This window comes from Drosophila takahashii, chromosome X (genome assembly GCF_030179915.1).
Source record: "Drosophila takahashii strain IR98-3 E-12201 chromosome X, DtakHiC1v2, whole genome shotgun sequence".
Lineage (NCBI taxonomy): Eukaryota > Metazoa > Arthropoda > Insecta > Diptera > Drosophilidae > Drosophila > Drosophila takahashii.
The window spans coordinates 5,562,853-5,580,354 of NC_091683.1; the positions used below are offsets into that span (position 1 = coordinate 5,562,853).

Below are 17,502 nucleotides of genomic sequence, written 5' to 3' on the forward strand. Positions count from 1 at the left end.
GTGGGGAAAATGGAAAGGCACGGGCTGTGTACGTGAAAATGCGACTCAAGTGCAGGGAAACTCAAAAATAGTAGAGCAGAAATATAATACTGAGGTATCTTTAGCATTTTAATTGCAAAAAAAAAAAACGTTTAGAAAAAAGAAAACAGTTCATTTATTTAAATATTTATATACATAAAATATTTATTCTTATTATTCTTATTATTATTTATTTTAGCACTTAAATTGCAAATCAAGCGTTTAGTATTATACTGTTTATTCATTTAAATATATTTTTTTATATTTATTTACAACAAAAAATTAAATTTACTATTTTTTAAGAATAATAATTTTTAATAATAAGCTTATTTCTCGCTCTGCATAGCCTAATCAGTGAATAAATTATTCGAAAAATGTCCCGCGTTGTCGAGTCGCATTTTATTATCTTATCTTTCTCCGAGAAGACAGCGGACAAAGAAGAAGCAAGAGGCTAGAAAGGGGGTAGATAGTAGTGGGTTAAACACCAGCCAGCCAGCCAGCCACCCACTCACCACCCAAAAAGCACCCAGCCAAGGTATGCTGTTTGTGTGCCAAGATAAAATTCCACTGGCCCGTATAAATATTACGAAAAAAAATTTCTGTAATCACAAGCAGGCTCTTTTGCAATTTTAGCTTAATTTTTCAAAAAATATATGAATATGAAAATAATATTAGCAAGAACTTCCGCTGGGGGGGTGTTCATCCCCTGTCAAGGTCACTGCACATTGATTTCAAACTCGTTCGCTTAGCTCTCGGCCTTGAGTGAAGTCAACTAACCACAAAAAGGCAGTTAAAAACATATACAAAATGAGGGGCTAAAAAGAATTCATAACTAAAAGGTTAAAGGCCATCTAAAAGCGCGCTTCAAGCGGAAATGGAAATCGAAAAATTGCCTAAAAATTGCTCAATAACAAAGCAACTGAAGCCGAAAGCTAAACTAAAAAAATAAAGAGGGGCAAAAAACAAAAGATCCACAAAACAAACCAAGTCATTAGGCTAAAAGGAAGCATTTGAAAAATACTTTTTACGTTTGTCCTTGACATTTTGGAATAAATTCGGGAACGGCTCAAAACTATTTAGTAATTTTTAGTTTTAATATTTGAAAGAAGTATAATAATCCTTGAACCCATTAAATCAATCAAATTGATTAGTTTTATGGCTTTTGTGGCTTACCATTAAGGGTCTTTATTTCCACCCCTCTGTTCTATTGATCACCCTTCTGTTCTGTTTACCTTTCGGCAAATTGTCGTGACATTTGGCCATAGTTCACATTAAGCTGTCGGCATGACTTAGTCACCCTGTCAATGACCCTGCCCCTCCCCCTCCTCATCCCCCTGGCAACCATCCCATCGAAATGACAACCAAAAACCTCATTAAATGCAGCTGCAGCTTTATCAACAAAAGGGAAGAAGAATACCAGGGGCGCAGGGCGGTGGGTGGCAGGGGGGTTTTATGAGAGCAATTAAATGTTCAATGCAGCGGGCAAGTGGAAGAGGAAGACAAGCACACATGTCACATTGAGAGAAAAATGGATCACTGATCCCTAATCAAAATTAAAAATCAAATATTCCGATTCAATTTAAAATTAAATCATCTAGTAGTGAAAATTCCGATGGAAAGGGGGTTTTTTACATCATTAAACCTATATTAATATTTATTTATATATTTTCTATTTTTTTCAGTGCACTTAAGTAGTCAAAAAGATCCGAAAAACAAATATTTAAGGGGCGGCGTGGGGTGGTGCGAACGTGTGTAGGTGGTTTGGTTTGGTTCTCCCTTTCCACATCCCAAGGGTTGCAATCTATTCCCATTTATTTAATGTCCAGGGTTGTCGACATCACAATTTATTTTTTTGGGGGAGCGATGGAGTTGCTAATATTTTACTTTGGGCATTCGACATTTCTTCTAATTTTATGTTTTGTCATCAATTTTTATTTACTTTTCGTTTTTGTTTTTGGAGTGAGATTTTTAGCATCCCCCTGAATTTTCCAGGCAGTGAAATTAACGTTGACAACAGGGAAATACATGTATTTTCTTGCATTTCTTTTGATAAGCAGCTTGTGCTTCACTGATATCTCTCCCTCTGAAGTTTTTACTGTACAATACAGTAGTCGCTCCAAAGAGTGGGCAATTTATTGGATATATTTTTTGCTAGTATACTCTGATATTTGGTTGATTTTTATTTAATTTATTTAATAATATATAATATAACCCTTTATATCCAACTGTTCGCTTTATGGAACGTGCCCTGTGGAGACTGTGAAAATATGTTGATTGCACTTTCTTCAAGCTTTGCTGCCGATTATGTTTTGTCTCTTTCTTTATATCTATGTAGCGTAGCTCCGGCTCTTCGTCGTCTTCGCCTTTCTGCGCTGGCTTTCTTGTCTTCTCACTTGGCTTTTATTATCTCCGGTCTTCAATTGTTTTTCTTGGTGTTGTCAACGCGTTAATTATCTAAAGAAAACACATTTTTTCTTGTGTTTGAAGGCAAAAGTGTTGATGTTATTTTTCTCTTGTGTTTTCGCTTCCTGAAGCGGGCGTATTTTTGTTTATTGTTTGATATAAGATATTTTTGTTGACTAAAGGAAGATTAAAAAAAAAATACCCTTTTTCATAGGGAAATTTTAATTTACATTACAAAACAACAGATGCAAAAAAAAATTATAAAAAAAATCTATAAAATATTATAAGTGAATTTTAAAAATGTAAGTAATGAACTATAATAATTTCAGACAGTTTCCGTTTTGTTTTGGCCCCGAAGAAAGCTTGGTTCTCATCGCAATTATGCGATTCCATGTCCCGCTGACATTTTCCAGCTCAGGAATTTCCATCATTCCTAAATATAGACCCTCCAAGGTCGCATTCCCAGTAAACTACTCGTCGAATTCGCCACCCCAACATTCCCATTTCCATTTCGACCGTAGACCATTGACTGTTGACTGACACTCCCCCCGAAGAACTTAGCATAAACCACTCGGCATCGGCATATTGAAAAACTCAATTAAAATGAACTCATCATCGACAGTTCGGGGCACTCTTCTTTATTTGCAGCCCATAAAAGAGATAATCAAAACTGTATCAATGCGAGGCAATAAATTATTGGCAGCGTGGGCGTCTCGACTCGGTTTCGGTTAATTAGCCAAAATGGCAATTTGAAAAATTCATTTGCAAATAAACAAAGCTAAGCTAAACTGAACTGAAGAAAAGAAAATAAAAGGAGCAACGGCCCCAATGGGTTAATGTGGGTGTTAAAGTTAAATTTTAATGCGTATTTTTCAGCAAATAAAAATAAAGCCATTAACACAAACCCAAATGCAGATAAACAAATTATAAAAAATATTTGTTTATAAATATAAAAACAGAAAAAGAATTCGATGTATTATTACGGAACCCTTTTATATTTAAAGCCCAACTGCATTTATCCTTTCCCTTCCCTTTTGTAAGACCACATTTTCGACCCCCAACTACCCTTATATCTTTTTCTTTACCCACACACATGGTGGCAAAATCGATTTCGCCTGTAAAAACAAAAGGAAATCTCGAATCTTGTTGACTTTGTCAATGGGTCCTCCAAACATTTAAGGGAGGCGAAGATGTGCGATAGGCAGCATCCCCCACCCTCTAAAACTCAAGACCCTATCCTATAATATGATCGATATTTTCCCCTCGGGCAGCTTCGTCTAAGATTACCACAAAACTTTGACTTTGCCAAAGAGCGACGACGAGAATAAATGATGTTTGTGCGGCAGAGGGGTGGATTGGTGGCTATTATAATGGGCTTTTCCTTTATATTATTTTCCTACGACTGAAGGCTGAACCTCGCCCACGCACAAATGTGTTTGAGAGTCCAGAAAACAGAAAACAGAAAACTGAACTGAAACTGAACCCAAAAGTCATCTATCAGCTGTTTCTGTTTCTGTTTCGGGTGTGTATTTGCTTTTGTGTGGGCGACCTTCTCCACCAACTCCCCATTATTCCTGTTTTTTTTTTTTTGGGAGGGATTCTGAGGGTTGATTTTCCTGTGACGTCAGTCACACGCATTGAGGTTATGTTAGGTCCCAGAAAAAGGGGGGAAATTCATTTTTGAGTGGGAAAGTCTGCGCAACATTTCTTGGGTAAATCAATGGAAAAATTGTATAGAATATTCCCAAATAGTTTTAGCTTCAAATTAAAAATCAAATATTTATTTAGTATTCAATTATTTAGACTTGTGAATAATATCTGCTGTGTATCCTCAACCTAATCCCAAATAAATAAAAGGTGTGACTCTTCTCGTGTGCGAGCTGTGGAGAATTGAATTGTAATTATATTGTTATTTATTATTGATTCGCGCTCTCTGCCAAAAATACAAACGTATTAAACGCATTATTTTTTTTTTTTGCACAAAAAAGCGGTATAAAATTTCCATTATGCAAGCGCGTTCCACGACTGCCCACAAAATGCGTCCTAATTTCCAATTGAAAGGCCAACTCTGAGCTCCGAAAAAAAAATAAAAAACTGGACAATGTGCCAATGCTGAAGTCAAGTGGGCTTTGTGAAGTCTTGTGGCAGCCACAACAGCCAAACGGCCAAAACAACCAAACACGGCCAAAGACAACTAAAAAACCAACTCAGCAACCAAATCTCAAACTCAAACTCCGGTGTCCACAACTTCATTTGTCTCGCTGTCAATTTGTATTTCTTTTTCTTCGATTTTTTCTTTTACTATATAAATTGGGCCACCAGCAACACCAACTTATAGTTGGTGTTTTTTTTTTTTCGTTTTTACCATATATCAACCCATCCATCCATCCAAGTCCAATTATGCACAGCTCAAAAGTTATAAGAAATATTGTATATGTGCGTCGGTCGCCCAATTGGCCAACATTTTGGCATTCCGGCTTGCAGAAAAAAAAAAATCAGAAAACCCCCCTTGGATCCCCGCCTCTGCCTCTGCGATTGATTGACGGCGGCTTGCAATTGTCAAATGTTTCCAATTTGGCAGGTTTTTTATTTTTATTTTTTATTTCCCCGGTCGTCATTAGGGTTAAACTTTTTTTGGGGCGAAATTTATTGTGACACAGTGTAGCCCCCCATTTAAATATTTATATGTGGTTTTGAGGTTAGATGGCTAATAAGTGGTAAGTTTTAACTTTATTAACAAAATTTTCTAATACAATTTTTTTTTAATATATTTTTTTGTTTAATTCTAGGTATTATAATATATTATAATAATTTATAATATTTTTTACTAAATCCCTTCCAGCGAAAAATTATTTTTGTGGCAAAAAAAAAGTTATTTATCGCACTGCAAAATAAATAATTATACAAAATAAAGAACTTTCCCCATCAACTCACTTCCCTCACCTGGTTTTTCTTATCTACTCGCGACTGATAAAAAAAGCTCTTTTTGCTGGCCCACAGAACGCATTTCTTTCTTTAAGGGGAAACGTTCCAAAATTATGCGTTGATAAAGCAAACGACCCAAAAAAAAAAAAAAAAATTAAAACAAAGTCAAGACAAAACGTGAAACGAAAGCAAACGCAGCAACAAGTTGGTATTGAGCGAATGCGGAACCAGAGAAGCATGAGAAACCGAAGCCAAATGGCTAACAAAAAAAAAAGAGCATTGCCGAGGAAAATAACCCGTCGACGGCAGAACGAACCTTAACTGCTAAATAAGGCAATTTTGGCATCGGAATTCCAGGGGAGTAACATTAAAATATATCGAAAACAGCAAAAAAAAAATTGGCCAAAGAACTTAAGACTTTGAAAACGGAATACCTGGCATTATAAAAGAATAATTTAAAAGAATATATAACAGTTATGAAGAACATTTATAACATTAACAACTTAAGTGAAAAAAATATGTTATAAAATAGAGAAATTTGAAAACTTTTAAGTGATCAACAACAAATAGCATGGCATTTATGAGAAAGTTGAATTTATTATAAACGAAAATGTGAATCCATTAAATTTTAGCAAGCAGCTCATTTGAAAAACTGATGTATTTAATATTTGTATACAACATTTGATATGATAATAATATTTTATTTATTTATTTTTATATTCTTAAGTGTAAAATGTTGAAGTAAACTACTTTTCCCAAGTATTTCCCAATTAAATATATAATTTCCATTCGGTTTTACAACCAACACTTCAGGGAAACGGTTTCCTGATAAGAATTACGATTTGAGACAACAATCGATGACAGAAAAATTGAATTTCATGCGACTGCTTACGAAACTCGAAAACGTCGATTGGGATTTAAGTTTTATTATTAATTTTCGTTTGGTTTTTTTATTTTCCCCCTGATAACACAAGGCTTATCAACGAATGGTGGAATATGATGATAGATGGGGTCCCTGGGAGTACGAAACAGTGGGGCTCGAAAGCAAACGACCTTCGTGAGGTAAGGGGCGTTGTGGGTGGCAAAGTCTGAAGAACTTTGAAGAAACGATGAAATGCAAAACTAATGAGGCAAAAACAAAGCAAAATGTGAACAAATTATAATGAAAAGGGGTAAAAATGCAAATCTAGCAGAAAATAAAGGTAGTACTTGTGGTAGTCAAAGGGCATTCGAGAGAGAGAGAGGGCCAGAGGGACCCGAGAAAGAGACGGAGAACGAGGGTCAGTTCGCCAGCGAACGGTAACAGCTGCTCCTCGGAAGAGTGTGATAAAAGGGAGAAGAAGAGCAGAATGAGGAAGACGAGGAGGAAGATGCGGAAGAGGCAAAGAACGAGATGCACAGTGGTTGCACAAACAAAATCCCGCATAATGGGACCAAAATCAGGTAAGTAAATAAACTAAAATCTCTCGATACATACACAGTCCATAGGGAAGATCATAATAGATCAATATATAGTATGAAATAATTTCGGTAAATTAAAAAAAATACTTATTAAATTTATAGAACATTCTCTCAAAAATAAATTCAAATAAATACTAGAGGTTTTCGAAAAAATCCCCAGATTATTTTCGAAAACCAACCCACTGTGGCGTTATCCACACAAAACTCTCTTTTTGTCTCCCGTCCACATGTCACTGTGTGTGTGTTGAGTAGAAGCTCACACACACACACACACACTGGCGAGCCGCAAGAAAGAAGAAAAAAGTAAATAAAACAAGTTTTGAGACGCAGAAGTTTTTCAGAAAAATAAACTGACTTTCTTTAACATTTTTAGCTTTGTTTCGGTGTTTTTGGGGATTTCGCTTTTATTTTTTTCGGCAGCTGCTTTTGCACAGAAAGAAAACAGAATATGATACGATTTGTTAATTTTACCCATGATTTCCGAACAGGTAAACCAGAATTTCTATTTTAATGTGCAGGTTAAAGAGAAATTTAGAAGCCCTTTCTTGACAGGAAATTCAGTAAATATATCATGGATTTAACCTATTCCCATTAACATTTAATTTCCCATTTTAAATGGTTTCATAACCAAGTCCCTAGGATTGTATCCAAAGTTCTATCCATAACTCAACTCCAAGGGAAAATATCGTTCACACTTGATATCGGTTGATTTTTTCTCCCTGTGGAGATGCGAGAAACTTGTTTTTGGTGATTTTTTTTTGTCGATTTTTGTTTGCTTTTCGGTTTTTGGCAAGGGAAAAGAGTGCCAAACTAAGCCCAAAATCCAGAAACAGAAACCAAGACTCAACTCACCTGGCAAACGGCGTCTGTTCCACCTCGTAGATCTCGTTGATGTCGTGACACGACACGAGGAGTCCCTTCAGCCGATCGGCGTCCACGTCCAAAAGTCCGTCGCCAATGGGAAAAATTCCCTTTTCGGTGAACATTTTGTGTGTGTGTGTGTGGTGTGGTGTGTGTTGTGGTGTGTGAAGATCGAATCTTCCTTCGATTCGATTTTGGCTTTATTTTTGTTTAATCCTTCGTTTGATTGCTCTTTCTCACTCCGTATTTCTTTGGGACGGGGAGGGGGGGGATCAAAAATTCAAATCTCAACTGCACAGAACCAAAAAAAATTGTAGTTTAGTTGTAAGCACACACGCTTAAAAATAATTCTGCGGAAAGCGTTGCGCGCGAGAGGGAGATAGAGAGAGAGTGGAGATGGAGACAAAATTCCAGTGCAAAACAAAAAAAACGAAGCAAAAACTATGCAACTGCAACACACACACACACGCGCGCGCAAAGAGAGGCCCGAAAAAAAATTCCCGCGTGTGTATGTATGTGTATGATGCTGTTGCTGCCGTTTGTTGTTTTTGTTATTTTCGGTATTTTGCAAGTACCGTTCTCTCCGCAGAACTCCTCTCCTGCTCCTTCGTCTTCTGCCTCTTCCTCTCCCTCTTCTGCCCCGTTCGTCGATTCGGATTCGATTCAAAAAGGTTGGATGCGAAAGGCCCGCAGATTTCGTTTCGTTTTGTTGGCCAGGTCTTGTTGTTGTTTTTGCGGAGTACGGAGGTACAAGAAACTCGCAGCGGAGCAGCGCGCACGAACCGTTCGTTGGGGGTTTGAAATTAGAGTGGAGAAAATGGAGACGATGAAAACAATGTTCAAAATTGTCTACAATCATCGATGTTTTTTTTGCCACAATCGATGTTTTGTCCATCACCAAGAACGACGTAAGTGTCAGTATATAAATACTGATTTCGATTACAACCTTTGTGTTATGTTATCGATAGTGACCGTGCACAGAGGTGGAACTTCAGCACGAATCTAACAGCAATTCGAAAGTTAAAAAAAGAAGATTTTCATATGTGCTATGTGTTAAGATATGACGTTAAGTTAACATTTTGGGAGCATTTGTCTTAAAATTTAAAATACCAAAAGAGCGTTAAAACAACAGCGATAGTTATCGATAGATATACCGGAAAATACCAAAAAGCAGTTAACAGCACTGGAGAAAATTATACTGGAAAATACCAAAAAGCAGTTAACAGCACTGGAGAAAATTTGAATTCGAATTCAAGCGGAAAATTAAAAAAAACAAATTTAAAAATGTATGATTTGATAATAATTAATTAATAATTTTTACATTTTTGGCATATAATTCATAAAAGTATTTAATTTTTATTATTTTTTTTTGGCATTGGCATTTAAAAACCAAAAAACGAAACTTAAATGGCTTCATTATCTAAAAAAACTTTTTTTCTCTCACATATTTCGAGTGGCGCCTGCTTTCGGGGCGTGTGGGCGTGGCACGGCCCACAAATAGTTGGCATCTCGCCTCTCGATTGAATTCTCAATTTTATATTTATATTTATGCCTGCGGTTCCCTGGCTTTTCCTTCCCCCCCCCCCCCTCCAAGTTTTTCCACCGCTTTCCCTTGCGTGTGTAGGTGTGTCCGCCGGTGCGAGTGTGCGTGTGCTCCACTTGCAACGGCGATGCACATTTTTCGTGCACTCGAAAAAGTTCAAAAATTATGTTTTAAAATATGTTACATTTTTTAATTATTATTAAAATATTTGAATTATTTTCAGAACATAAGAAAATGTGAAGGGAAAGCCAAATAAACCGTCCAGAAAATATATAAATATTTTGGCTTTATTAATTGTTTTTAAAAATAAATTAGAAAAACTTGAAAAATATCAAAATATCTTGAGTTTTTGTGTGAGAAACTCCACAATAAATAATAAATTAAAATTATTTTTTACGTGTGCTCAGCTATGCAGTGGATACGCGTTATGCTTGCATTTCGTGTGCGTTGCATATATTTTTGTCACCACGGCGGCATCTCAGGAATGCGGAGCAGAAATAAACCAAGTGCAAAAACCTTTAGCATCCGTCTATTAATAATGCCGTCGTCTCCGGATCTCCTCAAGTTTTCATTTTCTATTTTTTTGGCCGGGCGATCGCCGCGTTCCTGATTTTCTCTGCTGCCAACTCGCCAAAAACTCCTCTTGGCAGCCTTTCAAGTTTAGCAGATCCGGCTTTTGACCTACGGAAAATGCTTGGCCACTGCGAAAATAGAAAATTTGTGAAGTAGCCCGGAAAATGGGAATCGAGTAGAAAATAGGCACTTTTTTTGAAGAAAATGAGAATTTTTTCGATGTTATATTAGAAGATTTGATTTATGGAACTATGAAAATTTACATTTACTGAATTAATCTTAAAACATTTTATAAACATTTCCCAGTTAATTATGTTTTTTTTTCTGCCATCCTGTGGTTGAAAATAATTCAAAAATAAAATCTGTATACAATTGTACAAAATTAAAAGTTACTTTCTAAAATCGAAATATCAAATTTAAAAAATATCAATCAAATCCATAAATAATCCATAGTAAAACCTTTTTAAATCAAGTGGTTGAAAATAGTTCAAAAATGAAATCCCTGTATACAATAGTACAAAACTGAAAGTTACTATCTAAAATATACATATTTTCCTACTCCAAATTGAAATATCAATTTTAAAAAATATCAATCAAATCCATAAATAACTGAAGTAAAACCCATTTAAATCAAGTGGTTGAAAATAGTTCAATAATTAAATCTGTATAATATATATATTTTCCTACTCGCAATCGAAATATACATTTTTAAAATATTATTTAAACCCAGTCATTTACCTTTTTTTTAATCTTAATCTACAGATTACCAAATAAATCGAAATATAAAAACCGAAAATAGTACAAAACTGAAGGCTACTATCTAAAATATATATATTTTCCTAATCGAAATCGAAATATCAATTTTTAAAAATACCTATGAAGTAAAACCCATTTAAATCAAGTGGTTGAAAATAGTTCAATAATGAAATCTGTATAATATATGTATTTTCCTACTCGAAATATAAATTTTTCAAATATTATTTAAACCCATAAAAAACAATAAAGAAAAACCATTTTACCAGTTTTACCCAAGAAATCGAAATATAAAAACCGAAAATAGTACAAAACTAAAGGTTACTATCTAAAATATATATATTTTCCTAATCGAAATCGAAATATCAATGGCAGAAGTATGTATGAATCCGAATCCCAGACGCGCAACGACAAAGGAGGACACTTTGGAATTTTTACCGGAGTCCTTGAATCTTTTTTCGTGTGATGAGGAGGGTTAATTACTGAGTTTAATCGGTGCAGTAAGGACACTTGGGACCGGCGGCGGTGGCATCCTCATCGCTGTCATCCTCGGCGGTTCCATTTCGGCCAGCTCCTCCTGAATCCTCACCCTCGGCACTGCTGCGATAATCATCGATGATGGCCTGCAGCTCCTGCTGGGCATCCTGGAACTCCTGCTCCTCCATTCCCTCGCCGGTGTACCAATGCAAATGGGCCTTGCGCCGCAACATGGCCATGGATCCGTCGAGCAGACGCTGAAAAAGCGACTGAATTGCCGTCGTGTTGCCTATAAAAGTGGCCGACATTTTCAAACCCCTCGGTGGAATATCACAAATGGCAGTCTTGATATTATTCGGTATCCAATCGACGAAATTATTGATATTCTTGTTCCTCACCCCAGTCATCAGTTGATCCACCTCCCGCGGCGACATTCTGCCACGGAAAATTCCAGCAGCTGTGAGTAATTTACCCTGCCTTAAATCAATGGCACACAGGAGATTATTGCTCGAGAAGATCTGCTGGACGAGCTCCGAAACGGTGCCCTTGCTGAACTGCTGCTGCTTGCAGGTGACCAGCGGTGCAAAGCCGGGAATGAGGAAATGCAACCTCGGAAAGGGAACCATATTCACATAGATCTTGCGCAGCCCGGCATTTAGTTGACCTGGGAATCTCAAGCAGGTGGTAATCCCAGACATGGTCAAGGCCACAATATGATTAATATGCTCATAGCCGGACATCTTAATCTTCAGATTCCTATTGCAGATCTGAAACAAGGCCTCGTTGTCCAAGCAGAACGTCAAATGCGAGTTGTTCACCAGGGCAGGGGTGCTCAACAAGGCATTATAGGGTTCCACTACCACTTGGGACATATTGGGCGATGGAATGGTCACATAATTGCATAGCAAATTATCCGGATACTGCTCCACCAGAGCCTCCATAATCAGCGAAGTCAAACCGGAGCCCGTGCCGCCGCCAATCGAGTGGAGGAGCTGAAAGCCCTGCAGCGAGTCCACCGATTCCACCTCCCGTCGCGTGCTATCCAGCACTTGCTCCAGGATAGCTGCTCCATCGGTGTGATAGCCGCGGGCAAAATTATTCCCAGCACTCTCCGTTCCCGCCACAAAATTCTCCGGCCTGTAAAGCTGACTGCTGGCATTCAAACGCTGTATTGTGCTCGCCTCCGTATCGATGAGTATGGAGCGGGCATAGAACCTTTTGCTGGCCGTCGCATTGAAGAATACATTAATCCGCTCCAGTTGCAAAGGGCTGGTGCCCCCGAATCTTCCCGAGGCATAATCCACGCCATGTTCGTGCGAGATGACGTGCCAGAACTAAGGAATAAATTAATTATATATTAGTTATAGTTATATTATCATACCCACCGAATCGCCAATGGCATTGCCCGCTCCGCCGATCTGCAGGGTGACTATCTCCCGCATGCTGACCCAATCTCCTGCGCTCCTCGAAACTACTACTGCCTCATCCTCTGCTTTTCTTATTTTTCTAGTGGAGAGCTGACTCCTGGCCGTCTTGTTAATATTTTCATACAATTTTTGAGAGACCTAGGGTAGCTTAAAAAAATATTTTAGACTTATACTTGAGCCCTAAGTGAATCATTGAATTTTTGTTTTATCATCGGCCGAAGGACTCCAGTTTCCAGTGCCATTTCTTCCATTAAATGTAGTGTTGTATACTAGTTTTAATTTAACAAAATACAAATAATATGTTTTATCATAGTTTGCCATGAAATTTGTGATTTGTTTAATTTAAATTTTATGTGAAATAAATTGAATGTTTTTCTAATTAATTTTTATGAATTTGCCATATTTTTTTATGCTTTCTTTTGAGAACTTAACTGTTTAGTAAATAAAATTAATTTAATTTTTATGAATTTTTCGAATTTGCCAGATTTTTTTTGTGCTTTCTTTTGAGAACAAAAAGTGAAAAAATATTTAACAAATCAATGTTAAGTGCTTAGTAAAAAAATTTAAATTTAGAGTTAATCACAAAATTATGGGCCTTTCCTCTTCAAAAGAAGTTGTCGTTGGAATTATTTCATTCAAGTCTATTAAACTTAAAATTCAAATTCATTCAATTCTATTAAACTCAAAATTCGAATTAATTCATTCTTATATAAAACAATAAATTTAAAATAATTCAATGAATCCATTCATGCAGGGCTCTAACTTATACACATCCGAACTAAGGTTAGTTACAATCATTTATAATTTATAAAAGCCAAGTTTAATGGGACTTTAAGTAAGGTTTATGGTTTATTTATATAGAAGAGAAAAAAAAGGAGATTTAGATTTCTGTTTTAGGCCTTCAGCTGGCCAGCTACTTGTCCTTCTTGGACAAGTTGACCTCGTTGGCCACCAACTGAACTTCTCCTGGGAAACTTATAAATATTTTAGACTCGTACAAATCTGAACACAGGCTTCAAGAACCTAGTTGCAATCGCTTATAATCACAAAAGCAAAGTTTAATGGGACATTTAAGTAAGGTTTATGGTTTATTTATATAGAAGAAAAAAAAAGGAGGTTTAGATTCCAGTTGTGGGACCTTCAGCTGGCCAGCTACTTGTCCTTCTTGTCGGCGGCCAAAGCGTTGAACAGCCGATTGACCTCGTTGGCCACCAGGTTGTCCAGCACGATGCCATTCTGATCGATGAAGGCGGCGCAGGACTTGCTGCTGCTCTGCTCGCGCCGCTTTCCATTCTTCGCCGAGGAGTCGCGCACGCTGAGGGTCAGCAGATACTTGTCGTCGTACTTCCTCATATCCGAACTGGCCTCCCACAGGCGCTCGCGCTCCTTGTCCTTCTGCAGGGCCACCGCAAAGGTGCCCTTCTCGCGGAAACTCGAGTGCAGGGTGAGCACGCCCAGCAGGGCAAAGTAGGCGAGGACACTGAACAGAAGCACTGGCCGGGATTCCGGGAAGGGGTGGGTGAAGTCCCAGGCGTGGGCCATGATGGCCACCAGAACGGCGAGGGCGCAGAGGGCCAAACGGGTGTTGACCAGACCGAATTGCTCCTTCAGCTGCGGCCGGTCGCCCAAAAGGCAGGTCTTCACCGCATCATCCAGGGCGTGTTTCACCGCCGAGCCATCCCACTTGTTGACCTTGACGAGCTGTTAATTAAATATTAAATTCAGTTAAAATCACTTAGAAATCCCAACCAAACATGCAGTGACGTGTCTACGAATCACAAATCCCACAGAATGCCAAGCCGGCATTTCGATTTGCTCACCTCCTCGCCCGGCTGTGACTTTTCCTCCTTCTTGCCCATGTCGCGTGTACTCTGGCTGCGCTTTTCCGGCCCTCGGTGATTGTGAAAAGTGCGTGTGGCAGGCAGGAAAAACTCTTTTTCCAGGAGATTTTCCTTCGCTTTTTTCTTTTGACAACGCGACAACAAAATGTAATCGCCTATCGGTTGGGCTTATCGGTGCTGCCAGATCGCTCAGGGAAAAGAATACCGAAAAATACCAGACAAGCGATACGAAGTGGGCGCGTAATTTAAATAAATAATACAGCAGAAATTAAATTTTAGATATTATATTAACGATCGTGATTGTGAAAAGTGCGTGTGGCAGAGGGGAAAAACTCTTATCGGTTGTCTTTATCGATAAACGGCAGTGGGCCGGTGCTGCCAGATCGCTAAGGGGAAAATACTAAAAATACCAGACAAGCCACGAAGTGGGAGCGTAATTTAAATAACTTACACAGCAGAAATGAAATTATAAATATGATTTCAACAATCTACAAATCGATCAATCGGTGGTGGTATATAATTTTAATTAAATCAAAATTTAAACCACGTTTTTCTTACAAAAATTTATCTAAAAAAATAACATTTATTTATTGTTTTCCACCTTGTCAGCTGGCATTTTATGTTCAAAGACCTCACAAATGGCTGGGCCAACTGTCACACAAACAAAACGCAGTTTATACAGTACAAAAAAAAGAAATGCTTTACATTAAAAAGTGTCTATAAATTAGAGAGTATGGAATTGAGGCGATCATTCACATGGACTTCATCTGCGCCATTAGGTCCTCCAAACTGGCGCCGTCTTCCGCTGCTTCGGCTGCAGGTGCTCCTAGATTTTCATTATCCTTTTCAGGTGCCTCGTAGGCCAGTCTCAGACCTTCGCCAACTTTAGAGGCTTCATCTGCCGTTGAATTACTGGCCACCGGCTCATCCTCGGCCACCAATTCAATGCCCCATTCGTTAGTGGCGTGCAGCGGCTCCTCGCTGGCTGCCTTCACCTCCTCTACTACTTTCGGTTTCGGCCTCGCCTGGAACTCCTTTTGCCTGGCCAAACAGTGCCGATCGTCGCACTGCGGATTCGGCTTGAGCGTCATCTTGGGAAAGAAGTCGCTCAGCGCATTGTAGCCCAGATAGTCGGATACCTCGCCGAAATTCAGCAGATACTTGAGGGCATTTTGCACCAGGAATCCAGCCGTTATGCCCATGGTTGTGGGCAGCGAGGCGGCGCAAACGCCTTCCCTTTTCAGCGTCTTTTCGTCAATGTTCTCGGCCACCACCAAAGGAGGAGCGCAGGCGAAACAGGCGGTGTCCCCAGGACGAATAAACTGAATATGCCCGGAGACGGCATTCTCCGAAACGCCCGACTCGAACCAATTGAGATTCAGCTCATTGCAGGCCGTATTTATGGTCATTCGCGCCTCGAAATTGTCCACACAGCTGAGCACCAAATCCACCGGCTGGCCGGCAATGCGACCGCCGCGCGAGATCGTCTCCAGGAAGCCATCGAAGTTGTCCACCGTCGTGATGTTGTAGTTGTGCGTCTCGATCTCCACGTCCGGATTGATGAAGCTCAGCGTGGCGGCGGCGGCGGCCACCTTGGAGAGGCCCGCCTGGTCGGGCGTAAAGAACAGACGGTTCATGTTCGCCAGCTCCACCTTGTCGTAGTCGAAGAGGATCAGTTTGCCAATGCCGCAGCTGCGGGGAAGATAAGGGGAAACATGAGTAAAGATTTAAATCTTTGTTGATATTATACATTTTATATTTAGGGTTTTATCCCAGTTTTAAAAACGTCTAGTCTAAAATTATTAAAAAAAATCCAAAAATGTATTTTCAGATATCATATCCTGGAGTTAAAACTTTAAACTGATATAAACAGAAAATTAAAATGAGGAATAAATATATATGTGTACCTATAAAAAAGGTTTAAAACTGTATAAAACTGTTTGTATTTTAAGATCATAAAATATCATATCGTAGCGTAGTTTTTATATGCACAAGTATGCATTTTAATCTAGGTATTAATTAAGAAAATTAATTCAATATCTAGTCTAAAATTTCACGAATAAATCAGATATCTGGGGTCTTATGTGAGGGTACTCTATATCATATCATGAGTTTAAACTTGAAAATGATATAAAGAAACTATTAAATTGCGGAATTCCTACATATGTATCTAGGTACCATCTTATAAAAAAGGTCTTAAAGTGTTTGTACTTTACTCTATATTGTTCAAAGTGATTGTAAGATCGTGAAAAGCCATATATTATATTATATTAATATTAGTTAACAAAAAATCAAATCAATATCTGTTGTAAAATTATTGAAAAATTCCAAAAAATTAATTTTCAGATAACTAAATCCCTAAGTGATGGTACTCTTGTATTATATCTTAACTTTAATCTCTGTAATGCATTTTTTAGCTAGCTATTAAGCAGACTTTTCTCGCCGTGTATTTAATAATAATAAAAGGTCTTAAACTGTTTGTATTTTACTCTAAATGTGATTAAGGTGATTTTAGGATCTTGAAATGCCATATATATTAGCTCTTAGCTTTCATAAGTATTAATTTTTTAGCTAGGCATTAAGCAGACTTTTCTCGCCGTGTATTTACCGTGTCAGCATGTCGGCGGTGACGCTTCCCACGCCGCCCACGCCCACAATGGCCACCGCCTTGTCGCGGATCCGCTCGTAATCCTTGACGATGTTCATCCGCTGCAGGGCCATCAGGCGGCTGTAGGGATTGGAATCCACCACCTCGGCGGACATGCGTTCAATGCGATCGCGGACTTGGTTTTTATTTATGTTTCCATTTCCACTGCTGCTCCCGGTGGCCTTTGGCTCCTCTAGCTCCGTTTTCAGCTCGGCGATGATCGCCTGCAGTTCGTCGATGGCGTGCGACATCCTGGCGAAAAGGTTCCTCCCGTGGCGGATCCTCCAAAGCCTCTTAAACTTTCAACTTTCGCTTTCAAGTTTTTAATCGCAGCCACGTAGTTGTGTTTTTGCAAATACGGTCCTACTGAGTGGAGGAGCCACCTGTTATCGATTAGAGATGGTCCAACAGCGATAGCCGAAATACCGCAAAAATACCGCCGACTAAAAACAGTGTTGAGCAATGCTACCAAAGGGCGCGCCTATTTGAATTAAACAATAAATTACTAAAGATCCTAAAGAAACCATCTTCCAAATGAATTTAAATCTATTTTATTCAACCCACTCTCGATTC

The 17,502-nt window shown here is 38.5% G+C and overlaps 4 protein-coding genes across 4 annotated transcripts in view; all 4 read right to left on the reverse strand.

Annotated features, from left to right (window-relative positions):
• Nucleotides 1-8,476, reverse strand: part of Drak (Death-associated protein kinase related) — a 60,048-nt gene extending 51,572 nt beyond the window's left edge. The window contains exons 1-2 of the mRNA XM_017155636.3: nt 8,244-8,476; nt 7,660-7,959 (exon numbers count right to left, since the gene is read on the reverse strand). Coding sequence (XP_017011125.3) covers nt 7,660-7,793 — 134 coding nt within the window. The 5' untranslated portion in view covers nt 7,794-7,959; nt 8,244-8,476. The remainder of the gene's footprint in view (nt 1-7,659; nt 7,960-8,243) is intronic.
• A 2,382-nt stretch (nt 8,477-10,858) lies between these two features.
• Nucleotides 10,859-12,648, reverse strand: betaTub65B (beta-Tubulin at 65B). The gene is made up of 2 exons (XM_017155759.3): nt 12,400-12,648; nt 10,859-12,348 (listed from the first exon to the last, which is right to left on the reverse strand). The coding sequence occupies exons 1-2, from the start codon at nt 12,454-12,456 to the stop codon at nt 11,026-11,028; spliced, it is 1,380 nt and encodes a 459-aa protein (XP_017011248.2). The 5' UTR covers nt 12,457-12,648; the 3' UTR covers nt 10,859-11,025.
• Nucleotides 12,649-13,498: 850 nt separating this feature from the next.
• Spase25 (Signal peptidase complex subunit Spase25) lies at nt 13,499-14,439 on the reverse strand. The gene is made up of 2 exons (XM_017155615.3): nt 14,262-14,439; nt 13,499-14,142 (listed from the first exon to the last, which is right to left on the reverse strand). The coding sequence occupies exons 1-2, from the start codon at nt 14,298-14,300 to the stop codon at nt 13,594-13,596; spliced, it is 588 nt and encodes a 195-aa protein (XP_017011104.2). The 5' UTR covers nt 14,301-14,439; the 3' UTR covers nt 13,499-13,593.
• Nucleotides 14,440-14,872: 433 nt separating this feature from the next.
• Uba5 (Ubiquitin-like activating enzyme 5) lies at nt 14,873-17,298 on the reverse strand. The gene is made up of 2 exons (XM_017155753.3): nt 16,891-17,298; nt 14,873-15,974 (listed from the first exon to the last, which is right to left on the reverse strand). Exons 1-2 carry the CDS (start codon nt 17,178-17,180, stop codon nt 15,035-15,037), a joined length of 1,230 nt encoding a protein of 409 aa, XP_017011242.2. The 5' UTR covers nt 17,181-17,298; the 3' UTR covers nt 14,873-15,034.
• Nucleotides 17,299-17,502: the final 204 nt, after the last annotated feature.